Genomic DNA, 14804 nt, shown 5'->3' with positions numbered 1-14804 from the left:
GGCCTCCCACAGCACCCGCGCCGCGCCGCCCTCGTTTCGGCGGTGCCCTTCCCGTACGTCATCCAGCGGACGATGGTGCTGACCGGCGTGTTCGTCCCGTCGGCGAGCCACGCTCGATGCTCCCGTTTGAATTCCTCGACCGCGTCGGCATCGACGGCCTCCGGGTCCTCGGGCTGGCCCTCGAACGCCGCCTCGAGCAGCAGCGCCCGCGCGCACCAGAGCAGCCCCGCGAGCCGCGGGTGTAATGCTTCGCCTGCCGCCACGCGCGCCGCGTAACGTCGATCCCGAGCACGGCGGCGAAGTGCAGAAGCGGGCTCTCGAAGACGCGGCCCCCGAGCTTCTGCTGGAGCGAGTACACGCAGAACTGGAAGACGGCGCGGCCGAGTAGCCCGCGGGCATCTGGCTCCTCGCCCTCCTCTTCCGCCGCCTCGGCCGCCTCCTCCCCCCTCGTCGAGCGCCGCGACCACGTCGGCCAGCGCGTCCCACTGCCGGTCCGCGAACCGGATCCCCCGTTGCGCCCCGGCCTCGTCGCGCCCCAGCTCGTACGCCCGCACGCAGTAGCAGAGATAGCGCCGCCAGTACCCCCGGTACGTCTCCATCGTGTCGGGGTGCTCTTTCGCCCCCGAACGGCCGCGCCGCCGGCCGGCCCGGATCGGTGCTCGCGAGCCAGCGCCGCGCCTCGTGCGGCACCCACGCGAGCCGCTCGAGCGACCGCGCCACTTCCCCGTCGAACGCCCCCGCGAGCCGCGCCAGCCGCGCCTGCGCCGCCCGCGCGTCCGGGTCGCGCAGCTTCGCCCGCGCCGCCCGCGTGACGGGGGCCGCGCTCGCCTCGTACAGCGCCACCAGATCCTTCCCTTCCAAGTGCCGCGCCCAGCCCATCTCGCGCACCCAGACCGAGTCGCCGTCGATCCCCGCCGGCCCGTCGGCCACGCGCCGCCGCGCCTCGTCCTCGGCCGTCAACTGCGTGCCGTACGCCGCGAGCATCGGCTCCCAGCCGTCGTCCCGCTCTCCGCCGCTGTCGCCGCCCTCGCCCTCGCCCTCGCCCGCCACGATCCAGTACCGCGCGTGCCGCCCCGGCGAGTACGACTGCAGCGTCACGCGCGTCCACCCGCGGCCCGCCCGTCCGGCCCTCGCGTGCTGCGGCGCCGTCCGCGCGTGGTGCGTCATGTTGTTATAATTCACCGTCCGGTACGCGCACCCGGCCGAGGCGCACGCGTACCCTTCGAGCCGCGCGAGCCCTCGACCGCCGCGCGCCCGTCCGCCGGCAGCTCGACCGTCGCGGGGTCGCGCGCGCCGCCTTCGACCGACCGGCATCGCGCCAGCACCCGTTGGAGCCGTTCGCCCGTGAACCGGTGCCGGTTGCGAAAGTGCGACGCCGCCGCGCCGACGCCCGCCCGGCAGAGCAGGCAAAGCACGACACGGCGACGCGCGTCGATAACGACGACGTCGGCCAGATCGTTTTCCGCGTTCATCCGTGTTTTATACGATCGAGTTTATTCAGGGTTTATTATATTATTAAAAAAAAAAAATCGAGTGTTTCGTATACATCGTACGCGTCGTTCGCGCGAAATCCCCTGCGTCGTACGGCGTAACGCCGATAACCCCAACTCTACCCTAAATTACCCTAAGTGGGGGCGCGCGCGCGCAGCCAATCCGCGCGCTCGTCGTACGGGAACTCGTCGTACGGGAACCGGCCCGTGCGCGGGCCTCACCCCACGCCCAACGGGCGCTCGTTCTCGGAGAACGGCGGGGGGAATGGCGGGCAGGGCAAATCGAGGACAAGATTTCGCTCGCGATAACGAGTTTATAAGAGCCCCGAAGCGGCCTGTAATTAAGGGCTAGTACTGAGCTATTCCGCAGCCTGGCTTTTAGCAGTCCGCCTTCTTCATTTAGGTAGTTTACTTGCACTGGCACATGTAGCTGCACATCCCTTACAGCCTAGCTTATTACATGCTACCTACTTCTACACTGACAAAGTAACCGGCCCCAGCTTCATGTCGACTTGATAGACAGCCACCCGCCTCTCCGCGTCATACTCACACCCATCACAACCCCCACTGTCCAGCACGGTAATCCTGGCCACCCGGCCCTCGTAGTCAAAGCTCCCACTAATTTGCAGCTGCCCATCGTACACAAATGCCACCTCCGACACGGCCTTCTGCTCAAAGCTGTCGCCATCATCGAGGTAGAGCGACCCGCTGGCCTTGCCGTCCCGACACGGCGCGATGACCAGGTTGAAGGGTTCCTTGCGGACGTCGGTGGTGGTGTACCCGGACTTGACGCGCAGAGGCAGGACGGTGCCGCCGCGGACGTGGAGGGGGATGTCGGTAAAGCTGACGTTGTCAAGCGTGACCTCGGCCCCGGCGCCTTCAACCTTCTCCCAGGTATCGAAAACATAAAACCGGTCGTCGGGAAGGTAGGCCGAGACGCTCGTCTCGTTCTCCTGCGTAACTGGTGACACTAAGACAGAATCTCCGTAGAAGAACTGATGCTCGATGGCCGCGACGTTGGCATCGCCGGGATAGATGAAGAAGAGCGGGTTGAGGCTGGGCGTGCCGTCGACCGACTGCCGGTGCAGCGCCGTGTAGATGTAGTCAAGCAGCCGGTAGCGCTTGTCGAGGGCCTTGCGCGCCGACTCGGCGACGAGGGGCCACTGGTAGAACTCCTGCGGGATGGACGTGTCGCCGTTGTGATTGCGCATAAAGGTGTAGAAGGCGCCCAGGGAGGCCCAGCGCGCACACAGCGTCTCGGTCGTGTTGCCGCCGAAGCCGCAGATGTCGGAGCCGACCATGGGCACCTGGTAGAGGGCGGCGAAGTCGAGCATGCCGGCGATGGAGAAGCGGTACTGGTCCCACTGGCTGAGGTTGTCGCCGAGCCACTTGCCGACGTGCTTTCCGGCGCCGGCAAAGGTGGACCTCGTGATGACCATGGGGCGGCGGTTGGGGCGGCGCGCGAGCATGGCGTTGCGCGAGGCCGTGCTCATCATGGAGCCGTACAGGTTGTGCACGTCGAGCTCGACGTGGCCGTCGTAGTGGACGATGTCGGTGTCGAGCGTCTTGTTGGAGAGGCCGCCGAGCGCGGCGGCGGTGTTGGCGTTCTGGATCTGGTACTTGGGCGCCAGCAGCTCGTCGCTGGACCGCGGGAATCCAATGGGGGCGTTGGGGGTAGGGGCAGTGGCGGCGGAAGAACCGGTGGTCTGCCTCTTCCGAGAGACCGAAGCGGCCTGCCTCTTGCCGTGGTTCGGATCGCTCGGAGCGGCGAGCCACGGCGGCGCATAGCTCCAGGAGTCGGGCGGGTAGGGAGAGCTGCCGGGCTGGAACTCGGCGGGGAAACCGGGGATGGGCCAGGGCTGGTCGCGCAGGGCCGGGCGCTGGGGAGGGAAGCCGCCGCTCTTCTCGGTCTCGAGAGGGTCCTCGCCAAAGTTGTTGAAGTTGGCGGCCTCGTTCATGTCGATCCAGAGCGCGTCAATGTCGACGCCCTTGTCGGTCGAGAAGAAGTCGACAAACTCGGCGTTCCACCAGTCCTGCGCGCCCGGGTGGAACCAGTCCGGGTAGGCCGTGACGCCGGGCCAGACGACGCCCTGGAAGATGGCGCCGTCCTTGTAGAGGAAGTAGCCCTTCTCGGCGGCCGTGTTGAAGGTGCCGTACGACTGGTTCTTGTCGCGCGTGGTGGAGTAGGCGACGGCCGGGTCGACCATGACGACGTAGTGCTGGTTGCGCTCGTGCAGGACGTCGACGTACTGGCGGACGCGGTCGAGCGGGAAGCGGTCCGGGTCCGTGGTCATGATGGCGCGGTCGTACATGTAGTCGATGTCGGTCCACATGGTCTCGAGCGGGATGTTGGCCTCGCTGTAGTTGGCCACCACCTCGGCGATGGCGTAGTAGTCACGGTAGCCGTAGCGGCACTGGTGCAGCCCCAGACCCCAGTAGGGCATCATGGCGGGCAGGCCGGCCACTTGGGCGTACTGCTGCGAGACCTGGGTCGGCGTGGGCCCGGCCAAGAAGTAGAGGTCGACGATGCCGCCCACGACGTTGTACTCGAGGTACTGCTGGCCGTCCGAGGTATGGTTGATCTTGATGTCCATGCCGCTGGAGCTGAGCAGGAAGACGCCGTGGGTTCCGCTGGCAACGCGGTGATCAAAGTCTAGCTGTGTCAGTGGATATATTACACACACGCAAGTTTCGGCACATACAGATCGGGTGGTTTCCGTAGAGATTGGTGCCGTAGGGAACTCCGTAGGCGTCCCGAGACCACATGGTACGCGTGTAGTCGGTGTCGTTCAGCCGGAACGGGTCGGTATGTTCGCCGAGGCCGTACAGGTTGGGGCTCCTGGGCAGGGAGGTCCGGAGACGCAGGTACTGGTCCTCGAAGACCAGCGGTGCAGCGCCAGAGTCAAACAACACCTCTCCACTGATCAAGACGTCAGCTGCGGTGGAAAGTAGGGGACTAAAAGGCCAATTACCTGTCCTTGCGCTTCACGGCAAAGGCGAAGGGGGACACGGTCAGGGAAAACTCCAGGGCAGCATCCTCGGCGCTCACAGACGCCGAGGCATCCGGGCGAGGGAAGACGCTCTCCGGGACTTGGTACGCAATGGACTTTGCATCCTCAATCTTGACATGAAGGCGGTTTTCTTTACAGAGTTAGCTTGGTGGAACGGTCTGATGGGAGGGGATGCATTACCGTTGTCGTAGTTGACAGTGAGTTTGAGTTCTTCGATGTCTCGGCCAAAGGCGTTGCAAGCCATGCCGGCGAGCTTGAGAGAGGCAGTGAGGCCATTGGCGGACTGCTGGATGTCGCTGGCCGTGTAGCCGGGGCAGGCACTCAAAGGGTCCGGGGAGGTGGGCAGCTGTCGGTTCGTGATGGCGGCGGCGGCGGCGACCCCCGCAAAGGCTACTGGGAGCATCATGGTCGCGGTAGGATTGGACTGCGGTGCGCCGATGGGAGAAAGAGACATTGGGGGGAGGGACGACGGGTTATTTATCTACGCATGTCCCAATTCCCCTCAACGTACGATGCTGGGCGCACTGCGAAAACAACGTCATGGAAAGTCAAGTCATGTAGCGAAGGATTCCGCTTCGTGTGTAAGTGCCAAGAGACGCTTGTAATTAGCAGGCGGTGTACTTCGACTGCTTGCTTCTTTCTGCCCAGGAGCCGACTCCGACACCCCTGTCACCACCACTGGCCCAACTCCACCGGCTATTTTCCGGGGAAGCTCGTGAGGTGAGGGGGTTTGCTGACCTTCTCCAGAGATTTGTCGCGCAAGGAACAATTCTCGCAACCGGGCTGAAGTTCTGACCGGGGCGAGGCACGATACGCGCTGTCTTCTCCGCCTGAAAAGGACCGACAGCTCTCGACTCCGTCATCTCCGTCCTCCTTGCCGTCGAGCCAACCCACCCCCTCCAATCGGCCCGTTGCCACCCTTGCACCGCGACCTCCCCCGCAGGTAACCAGTAATGTCTAGCCTTCCTAGCCTTCCATGGGATGCCCCGGGATTGAAGTGAGCCCTGTGCGCAAGGTGGTCAGTACGGGAGGCAGATGATGCATGGTATTGACCTTTTTTTTTTTGCTCTTTTGCTTTTCGACTCATACCAGCGCAGGCCAGCAGAAGCAAGTGACTCAAAACCGATCGATTTTCCTTGAACAGCAACTCACATCCGTCGACATCCTCGTCGATGATCGGGAGCTTGGTACACGCAATTGACTCCTCAACCGACTGCGACTTCAACGTGCTGCATTCGCTGCCGTTGCAGCGGGCGTCCATGGCGCGCTGCAGCGAATCGTCCTTCCAGCCAAATACGTAGTCGCCGTGCTGGGTGTACCCGTTCCTGTGCGATGAACTTAGCGGTTTCTTTTGCCACGTGCAGCGAGAAACTCACTTATCGTTGGTGCTCCAGAAGAATGGCTGCGACCCGTCTTCGGGCCACAGGTCTTTGTCATTGAAGGGGCGAGTCTGCAAGGTCAGTCAGCGCTCTCTTTGGATGCTTTCCATTCCAGATGCATCAAACATACGTCCCACATGACCTCAAGCATGACTTGCGGTATCTTGACGGGGTGACTGCTCGGGCACACGCCGTCCGCGCCGACGTCGTAGGAGCCGGAGACGGGATAGGCCACGTGGCTCTTGTGGTCGGGGCTGTCGGTGTTCTTGCCGTCCCAGCAGGTCGGAAAGGTGATGACGGAACGCAGGCCGCCGGGGCAGAACTCGTTGGGCAGGGCCTGGCTGTCGGGCGCCGCGCAGTTGAGGTGGCTGGCCTCGCCCGTCTCCGGCATGCAGCGGTGGCAGACCTTGCGCGTCGGGCCCGGCGCGTCGAGCGCGGCGTCGCCGACCAGCATCCGGAACCCGGGCTTGAAGGCCGTGACGTTGGTCCGGGCGTCGGGGGACGGGATGTAGTACACCGTGATGCCGCCGTTGCCCTCGAGGAAGAGGTTGGGGAACTGCTGCACGCGCTTGTACGTGCCGTTGCGGGCCCGGAAGAAGAGGACGGCGGTCCAGTAGTTGGACAGGTCCTCGGAGAAGGTGCAGCTGGTGCACGTCGACAGGGTCGGGAGGTCGTGCGACGCCGGGTCCATCGTGGCGTTGAACGAGTTGCCGCCGACGATCTGGTGCAGGTGCGGCGACGGGATCGAGCCGGGCGTAACCAGCGGGTCGAGGCGCTCGACTACGAGCTGGTTGCACTGGAAACGCAGCATGGGCAGCATGCCTTGCCCGGAGGCGTGGCCCGCCGTGAGCGCCAGAGCTAGAGCTTTCCAATGCATTGTTGACAATGACGATGCTGTTTCTGTGATCCGGGTGATAACCTATGTTGTCTTTTGAGCCAGGCTTGCATACGATGACCTTTATCTGAGTCTACATGCAGATGGCCCCTGAAATCTCAGGCCAGGAATTCTCCACATTCCGAGCAATGTGCCGGTATAGATACGGATTGACTGCATGATCTCCAAGCATTCATTTATATCTGGGCGGTCCTTCAAGCAGATATAGATTAAACCATTTGAGCCGGGCCGGGTATTCTCCTTGTTGGGCAGATCTCCCCGAGCTTCCTGCGTTGACAGCCGTTGTCCAATTACCGAGCTTAGTATTCTGCAATTGATGCTACGCGACCTGCAGTAACGGTGGGTGGCGGAACTCTTGCCCGGCATATGCAGCATTTGGCTCCAGGTTGTGAGTAGATATCACCCAACGGCCGGTAACCGGAGTCGCAGTCACCAGAAACAGAATCGGTTGACTACATCGAGCTGCAGGAATTCAAATTCGCTCCTGATAGCAGTGTGAGTGCGTTTATCTGGTGACCCGATTCCACAGTGGGCCCCTTTTCGGAGTAAGCTGTCCGTTCAAGGCAGATCAGATCCACCGTCCTTAACGCCGGTGCTCGCGTTGGCAGTTGGCGCCCTGCCGAATCGGGGCGCCCAGCGAGACGTAGCTGATCAATTTGATGGTGCATCAGTGCGCACATGTTCTGGTTCCTGCAAGACGAGAATTCGCGCTGCTGCTGCGGTCGCCCAATCGCAGCTGCCCAGATCGCGATTGGCGTATCCGAACCCCTGTCAGCTGTCGCTTACTCCCCTCAATTCCGCCATGGATCGTCGATTGCGACCGCCTCATCTTTTGCGCATCACACTGTCAGCACAATGGCCGAGCAGCAAGATCCCGCCGTCGGCTTTTGGCAGACGACACGGCAACTGCTGCAAGCCACTGCACCCCATCGCCGGGCCGCGGACGAGTTCGATCTTGACGCCTGGGCCGAGCGCTATGAAGTCCTTGTACAGCAGCTGGTGGGCGGGGTCAGCCAGGATGTTGACGTCGGCAGGAAGACTTGCTGGAAGATCTCACGGGATATCCTGATCCGATTGCGGAGACTTTCGGCAATCACACCGGACGCGCGAGGGGATTCTCTCCTCTTCACAGATCACGACACGGAGGCTCTCGACCGGCGGCTGCTGGACATGCAGCAAAGCCTCAACATCCCACTAGATACCGTGGAAACTGCAGAGTGAGTCGGCCATCTTGCAAATGTCAATCGTGGTCACGAGGAACATGGCTGAGTCTCTGGTTGCAGCCAAACCATCACTGGCCTTGCCGACGCACTTTCCGAGATCCAAATCAGCAACCCGAACTCGGCAACGTCTGATCGGCACCATGGTAATGCGGATAATCCAACTATCCCGGACTCTCCAAAACTCCCAGGCGGATTCAACAAAGGCGTACTCCAAGACTTCATCCTCGAGAGCCTACGTTTCAAGTCCATGGCATTCCGGGAACAGGACATCGAGCAAGCCCATGGTGCTTCGTTTGACTGGATCTTCCATGACCAAGCCGGCGACTCGCACCCCAGCTTCTCCGAGTGGCTCTCAACCACAGAACTGGGCAACATCTACTGGAGTATGTCGTACCCATCCCAGGCCCGATAAACAGTACCCTGCTAATTTGCCGTAGTCACTGGAAAGCCCGGCTCGGGCAAGTCCACCCTGATCCGGTATCTCTCGGGACACAGGAAGACCTTCCGCTTGCTTCACGCCTGGGCCGGTACCCCGAACGTCACGGTGGCCGGCTTCTACTTCTGGACCAGCGGGTCGCAGGAGCAACGGTCCCAGACCGGACTGCTGCGCTCCCTCCTGTTTCAGCTCCTGTCGACGAAACCCGGCCTCATCGAGCAGGCACTCCCGAATCTGTGGAAAAGGCTGGCCGTCATGACCAGCAAAGAACGTGTGGCCGCCAAGATCGAGTGGTCTACTTCCGAGCTCATGGACGGCTTTTCTGCGTTTCTCCGCCACGGTCTTTCGGACACGAAGCTCTGCCTGTTCGTGGATGGGCTGGATGAGTTTGAGGGCGACCACGAGGCCATCATCCACTTCTTCCGGGACCTGGCCGAGGGGGTGTATGGCTCGCGGATTAAGCTGTGTCTTTCCTCGCGGCCCTGGCCGGTGTTTGAGCGCGCGTTTGAGTATGCCGTGCCCAACCTGAAGCTGCAGGCCTCCAACTTCCAAGACATGATGCGGTACACCATCGACAAGCTGAGCAGCAACGACAATGTGCGCTCGGCGATGATGCAGGAGATGGATCTCGCCCGGAAGCTGGTCCAGACGACGGTCGAAATGGCCAGCGGCGTCTTTCTCTGGGTGCGACTGGCAGTGGGCGAGCTGATACAGAGGTTCGACCACGCCGGAGTTAGGATTGCAGACATGCACAAGTACGTCGGCTCCTTACCAACCGAACTAGACAGATTGTTTGAGGTTCTTGTGTTTGACAGCCAGTCTCGAGATAAGCAGGCAGAGACGTCACGCTTGTTCCAGCTAGTCCGCGCCCGCGAGATTGTTGCCGACTTCATCCAGGACGACTCGGCCACGTCGCTGTCTCTTTGGGAACTGGCTTTTGCCATTCATGGCGGCGACGACGACTTGACTGCACTGGAACGTGATGTGCAACAGGAGCCCGAGCAACAGGCCACGCGACGATGTATCGATACTCGAACATGGGCGTTGAGCCGCTCCGTCGGACTCCTGGAAGTTCACCACCGGAGCAGCCGCGGCCGAGGAGGAGGAGGGTTAAGCTTGGACGAACTGTCTCAGAACTGCGTCACCTATCTTCATCGGACGGTCCGCGACTGGGTTATGCTATCCCCAGGAAACCAGGTCTGGCACCGTCTGCGGAGCGCCGGCGACGTTCCCGAGGCCGACGTGTTCGATCCGCATCTCCGCCTGCTGCGCTCCTATATTCTGCAGATGAAGCATCCGCTCGAGGAGCCCGAACACCACCGCCGGCTAGACGAGTGGTATCCGGACATCGCCCTGGCGCTGACGCACGCCCGGTACGTGGAGCACGAGCGCGACCCCCGCCATCTTCGGGTCAGGTTCGTTGGCGAGGTGGAGAAGACCATCTCGTGGTACTGGGTCTCGCGGGGCCCGGAGGTGACGGACCACTGGGCGCTGAAGTCGTTCGGGACGTACGAGGAGCGGCACGGCAACAAGCTCGTCATGGCCCATCCCTATCTCGCTCTCTGTACCCGATTCGGGCTTCAAGACTACGTGATCGAATCGTTGAACAAGTTCCCTGCCGAGGTTTCGAATGCAGACGCGCAGTCGGAAGAACAGCTCGTCGAAGAAACCCCGCTGCTTTACCGGGCCCTCGAGTTCCTCTGCTCGCGCCAAAAGACCATCTACCCCCATTCTAGCCTGTCCTTTGTGCGTGCACTCCTCGACGCGTCGGAGAAGTACGCCTCGCACCCGCAGATCTCCGTTCTTATCGGCCGCCCGGACGCTCCCCCGTGGTCGTCGCCCCTGCTCAAGAAGAAGCAGGTCACCACGTGGATCATGGTGCTCCGACACCTCCGAGACGCCAAGCGCCGCGGCTGGATCCAGAGATTCGACGTCGATCCGCTCGGGACGGAGAGGTGGACCGCCATCGTCGAGTGTCTGGTCCGACAGGGCGGGGCGGACCGGCATGCGGTCGTGGTTGGCGACCCCTGGGACCCGGAGACGAGTGCCGAGGGGGTGCTGGGGCGCGGAGGGCTTTTGGACGGGTATGCGGACCTTTGGGTGGAGGAAATGCTGGTGCCGTTATTTGGGGATGTCCAGGGGGATAACACACCAAGTGCCGAGACCACGGAGCGGCCTGTTGGCAAGCAGAGTCGGCTCGAGCATATTTTTACTTCTCCGCAATAGAGCTGGGGCGAGGTGCTTTAGTTTTACTTAGACGCTCCTCTGCTTCTTGATGGAGCGCGAGGGTCTCGAGTGCCTTTTACCTGGTCTTGTCGAATTAAAGAGACACTACAATGATGCACTACCAGCCCTGTCGGCATCGGCGTTGCGGTGTGGAATGGCCGAGCCTCACCGGATTGCCATCAGGTCCCAAAAGTAAAGAGGGAACGTAGGCCTACAGAGATCTAGACTCTCCAGAACTCATAGATTAGTTGATATCGAGATCAGTCAGCTGCCTACCCGCCACCGAACTTCCAGCCGAGACCTGGCGCTTATACTAAACACGCCTTAGTCTGTACGCCGGCGCCTATGGGAAGAAAAAGCTGCAAGCGGGCTATCCAACTCAATCAAACCAAACCAAACCAAGCGAATCCGGGGCTGGCTGAGAGCAGACGGACTAGACAGACTATAGTGAGTACTAGTACAATTTGGGCAGAAGCTACAGCGGCTGAGCGGCTAGCGTGGATGAGCGGTCCCTGGCTATTGCTGAGCTGAATTACGATGTTCTGGCCAATATAAGTACCGTATTGCGCTGTTGAAAGCTGGTGTCGAAGGTTCCTTTTTTCTACGTACGTAACCGTTCCTTCCTCATCACACACACTCTTTTTCCAGGGTACCTCTTACCCGGTACACCACCCACACTCGTTACTCATCATGCGTTTCGTCACTGTGGCCGCCCTCGTCGCGGGGGCTGCCGCCTCTGCTATCCCGGAGCCAAAGCTCAATCCGCTACACCGGCGCACGACTGGGCTGTTCACCATATCGCCTTCGACTTGCGCAAGCTACATCACGGTGACCGAGACCCCGGCCGTAGTGACGCTGACGGCCTCGGAATATGTCACGGTGACAGCCGAGACCGTCACGTCTACCGAAGTGACGAACACGGAGACTACCCAGGAGTCCACCGACATCGAGACCGCCACCGTGTTCGAGACCTCGTTCGTCACCGCGTTCGAGACGGCGGCCACCGTCACGGAGACGGTTGGGCCGACGATTTCAACCATTGCTGTCGACAAGCGCAAGAAGAAGAGAGGCGACAGCTGCAAGAGACGCTCGTCCTCGAGCCAGGCATCCGCCTCGGAGACTTCTTCTTCTTCTTCTTCTACTACCTCCTCTGCCACCCCCTCGCCATCTGGGCCCATCTGCACGGCCACCGTCACGGCCGCGGCTCTGAAGACGACCACCACCGTGACCATCACCGGAAGCGCCACTGCTACTGCCGTCGAGACCGTCACCTCCGTCGTCGTGGCCACTATCACTACCACCATTGCCACGACGGACCTAATGACCACGGCCGTGCCGACCACGGTGGCTGTCACCGCCACGACGGTCGTGACCAGCGTTGGGCCGCCTCCGACCCCCTCCTTCGTTCTTACGGCAGTGGGAGGCAGCGTCGACGGCAACTATGTCAGGTTGGATTCTTCTCTGGATCCTAACGGATACAGCGCGCTCATCTTTACTCCGGTTGCGGGAGCCGCGACCTCGTTTGTGCTCAGGGACGACGGCAGCCTTGTTCCCGCGGGCCTGGAGGAGATCACAGACTACAGCGCGTGGCTCAACGGGCCCCCTGAGGAAACCGCGAGCTATGTCTTCATGGCCTCGGCAGCGTTTGGTGCTGCCACCTTCACGGAGCGTGTGTCTTGTCAGCTGCTCGGACTCACGTCGCTCGACATCGGGAATTCGGGAACGTTCTCGTGCCCGAATGGCGGTAGCCGATTCCAAGTCATCACAGACTACGGCAACGCTCTGACATTCATTATCACTACCGAAACGCAATCGGCGTTCGAACATATTGAGCTGCAGTACCACATTGTCCCATGAGAGTAGAGACGGACGGCCACAACCTGATGACTGATTGCGGCGAGAGCGACATATCTAGATATCTGCCCACTGATTACACGCTACTATATTTAATGACATATTTGACAATTTCTTCTCCTCGCCTGTTTGAGATGAGCACGCAATCATGATGGCGTTGAATCCCGGGTACATCTCGGGGGTGAGACCCAGCAACCCTTAGCTACCACCCAGATTGACCCCGCCACGTGCATCCAGTCTCCATCTCATGCAGCCGACTCTTCGACATTCTGCTATTGCTCCCTGGTTGTTTTGGCCCGCCAGCATTTTTATCATGTCCGACAACGCTGCCCATCCTCCCATCGCCCTGGGAGACCATGAGGCATACATGGAAAACGCGCAGTCCCGCGCCCGGCTGTCTCCGCCCGCGGCCACCAAGTTCTGCGTGGGCGCCGTCCTGGTCGACGCCGAAAAGAACAAAGTGTTGTCGACGGGGTACTCGCTGGAGCTGCCCGGCGACAGGCACGGCGACCCGGGCACCACCCACGCCGAGCACTGCTGCTTCATCAAAGCGGCCGAAGACTACGGGGTTGCGGAGGCGGGGCTGTGCGAGGTTCTGCCCAAGAAGAACACGGTGCTCTACACGACCATGGAACCCTGCAACGGGCGGCTAAGTGGGAACAGGACGTGCGTGGACAGGATCCTTGCACTCCAGGACGCAATCAAGACTGTCTACGTCGGCATCAAGGAGCCGGGGACTTTTCTTGAGGATAACCAGGGCCAGGAGAGGCTGGAAGCGGCAGGCGTGACGGTGATTCAATTGACAGGCATGGAAGACCGGATTCGGGAGGTGTCGCTGGCCGGGCACCACCTGTCACAGCTGGACGGTGTTTGGGTAAATACTTTTGGCGTGCTACAGGGGTTGAGGGGCTGGCTGTTGGTTTAGCTTGTCGACCCCTGTATGACGGGCGGGGATCCAAGCCTCACAGTGCTCGACATTGAGTCGTCTCGAGCTCCCATCATTCAATTCAAGTACTGTACAGCACATCATGAGCCCCCAAGTCGCAGAAAGACTCAGCTTCGGCAATAGAAACGCCGAGGTCGACCCTCAAGTTCTTTCAGGTGTGCATCCGCATCTACTGTCTCAATCCGACGGGTTTACTGACACCGTCTTGTAGCTCTGCCCAAGCACTGTCGAGTCGTCTCCACTCAAGCCCACGGCGCAAGTTTCTTTGCCAACACCGGGAGGATCAAGGCAGAACTCCAGGATGGCACGTCCCAGTCGTTCTTCATCAAAGTAGTCTCGGGCGAGGTGGGCAAGAACATGGTCGCGGGGGAGTTTGAGCCAATGAAGGCGATCCGCGCACTGCTTCCCGAGTTCGTGCCCGCGCCCATCGCCCACGGCACTTACGAGTCCTGTCCCGACACACACTTCTTCCTGTGCGAGTTCCGCAACATGGTCGAGGAAATGCCCGACCCTTACAAGTTCGCTGCCCAGCTGGCCGCTCTTCACCAGAGCAGCAAGTCGCCCACTGGCAAGTTTGGGTTTCACGCGACAACCTACAGCGGCAACTTGCCACAGGTCACGAGCTGGGAAGACAGCTGGGGGTCTTTTTCGCGAAGAGCCTGAAGCAGGCTCTCGACTTTGAGCGGGAAGCAAAAGGGCCCGACCCTGATTTCGACAGCCTGCTGCCGGTGCTGTTCGATGTGGTCGTCCCGCGCCTCCTGCGGCCACTGGAGAGCGAGGGCCGGTCATTGAAACCGTGCCTAGTCCACGGGGACCTCTGGTATGCCAATTCCGGCATCGATGTGGAGACTGGACGTTGTCTTGTCTTTGATGCATGCTGCTTCTACGCGCACAACGAGTGTGAGTAACGTCTTGCATCAGATTCAGCTACAAGATCTGACATTTGCTTCTTCCAAGACGAGTTTGGCCAATGGATGCCAGTCTGCAACAAGTTCGGGGCCGACTACCTCGCGGCATACAATTCCTACGTTCAGATATCTGATCCCGCAGAGGATTACGAGGGACGCCTGGACCTCTACAAGCTGTAGGACTCTGTATCCGACGATTGTGGTCCTACCTACAAGCTTACATGCTCTACTAGGAGATTCAACACGCATGTGTCTGCGCTGTTCAAGGACAACCCGAACCTGAGAGATCAGTAAGTCATTCTGTTACTGTCGCTATCTCAGTGATACGCTAATATATTGTCCTAGAATGCTGGGAGATATCCGGGACTTGGTGGCGAGATACGGATCCCAAGCAGACAAGATTCCGACCATAGCAAGCCACAATCTCGGCAGATGA

At 60.8% G+C, this 14804-nt stretch overlaps 5 protein-coding genes across 5 annotated transcripts; 3 read left to right on the top strand and 2 right to left on the bottom strand.

Annotated features, from left to right (window-relative positions):
- Positions 1–1963: 1963 nt before the first annotated feature.
- Positions 1964–4955, bottom strand: PG997_015214 (Glycoside hydrolase family 31; the record flags this gene model as incomplete). Its single annotated transcript, XM_066819528.1, has 4 exons — positions 1964–4143; positions 4193–4410; positions 4463–4631; positions 4682–4955. The coding sequence occupies 4 exons, from the start codon at positions 4953–4955 to the stop codon at positions 1964–1966; spliced, it is 2841 nt and encodes a 946-aa protein (XP_066661716.1).
- A 512-nt stretch (positions 4956–5467) lies between these two features.
- Positions 5468–6757, bottom strand: PG997_015213 (uncharacterized protein; the record flags this gene model as incomplete). Its single annotated transcript, XM_066819527.1, has 4 exons — positions 5468–5505; positions 5654–5826; positions 5878–5951; positions 6011–6757. 4 exons carry the CDS (start codon positions 6755–6757, stop codon positions 5468–5470), a joined length of 1032 nt encoding a protein of 343 aa, XP_066661715.1.
- A 696-nt stretch (positions 6758–7453) lies between these two features.
- PG997_015212 (uncharacterized protein) lies at positions 7454–10660 on the top strand (the record flags this gene model as incomplete). Its single annotated transcript, XM_066819526.1, has 3 exons — positions 7454–7992; positions 8059–8381; positions 8436–10660. 3 exons carry the CDS (start codon positions 7454–7456, stop codon positions 10658–10660), a joined length of 3087 nt encoding a protein of 1028 aa, XP_066661714.1.
- Positions 10661–11350: 690 nt separating this feature from the next.
- PG997_015211 (uncharacterized protein) lies at positions 11351–12517 on the top strand (the record flags this gene model as incomplete). The annotated part of the gene is made up of 1 exon (XM_066819525.1): positions 11351–12517. The coding sequence occupies one exon, from the start codon at positions 11351–11353 to the stop codon at positions 12515–12517; it is 1167 nt and encodes a 388-aa protein (XP_066661713.1).
- Positions 12518–12827: 310 nt separating this feature from the next.
- PG997_015210 (uncharacterized protein) lies at positions 12828–14804 on the top strand (the record flags this gene model as incomplete). The annotated part of the gene is made up of 6 exons (XM_066819524.1): positions 12828–13380; positions 13672–14075; positions 14129–14360; positions 14418–14544; positions 14602–14658; positions 14714–14804. The coding sequence occupies 6 exons, from the start codon at positions 12828–12830 to the stop codon at positions 14802–14804; spliced, it is 1464 nt and encodes a 487-aa protein (XP_066661712.1).

Source organism: Apiospora hydei (assembly GCF_038363865.1).
Source record: "Apiospora hydei strain CBS 114990 chromosome Unknown utg000010l_segment0_segment0, whole genome shotgun sequence".
Classification (NCBI taxonomy): domain Eukaryota; kingdom Fungi; phylum Ascomycota; class Sordariomycetes; order Amphisphaeriales; family Apiosporaceae; genus Apiospora; species Apiospora hydei.
Note: the sequence above shows the minus strand (reverse complement) of the source record. Positions and strands in the feature narration are given on the sequence as shown.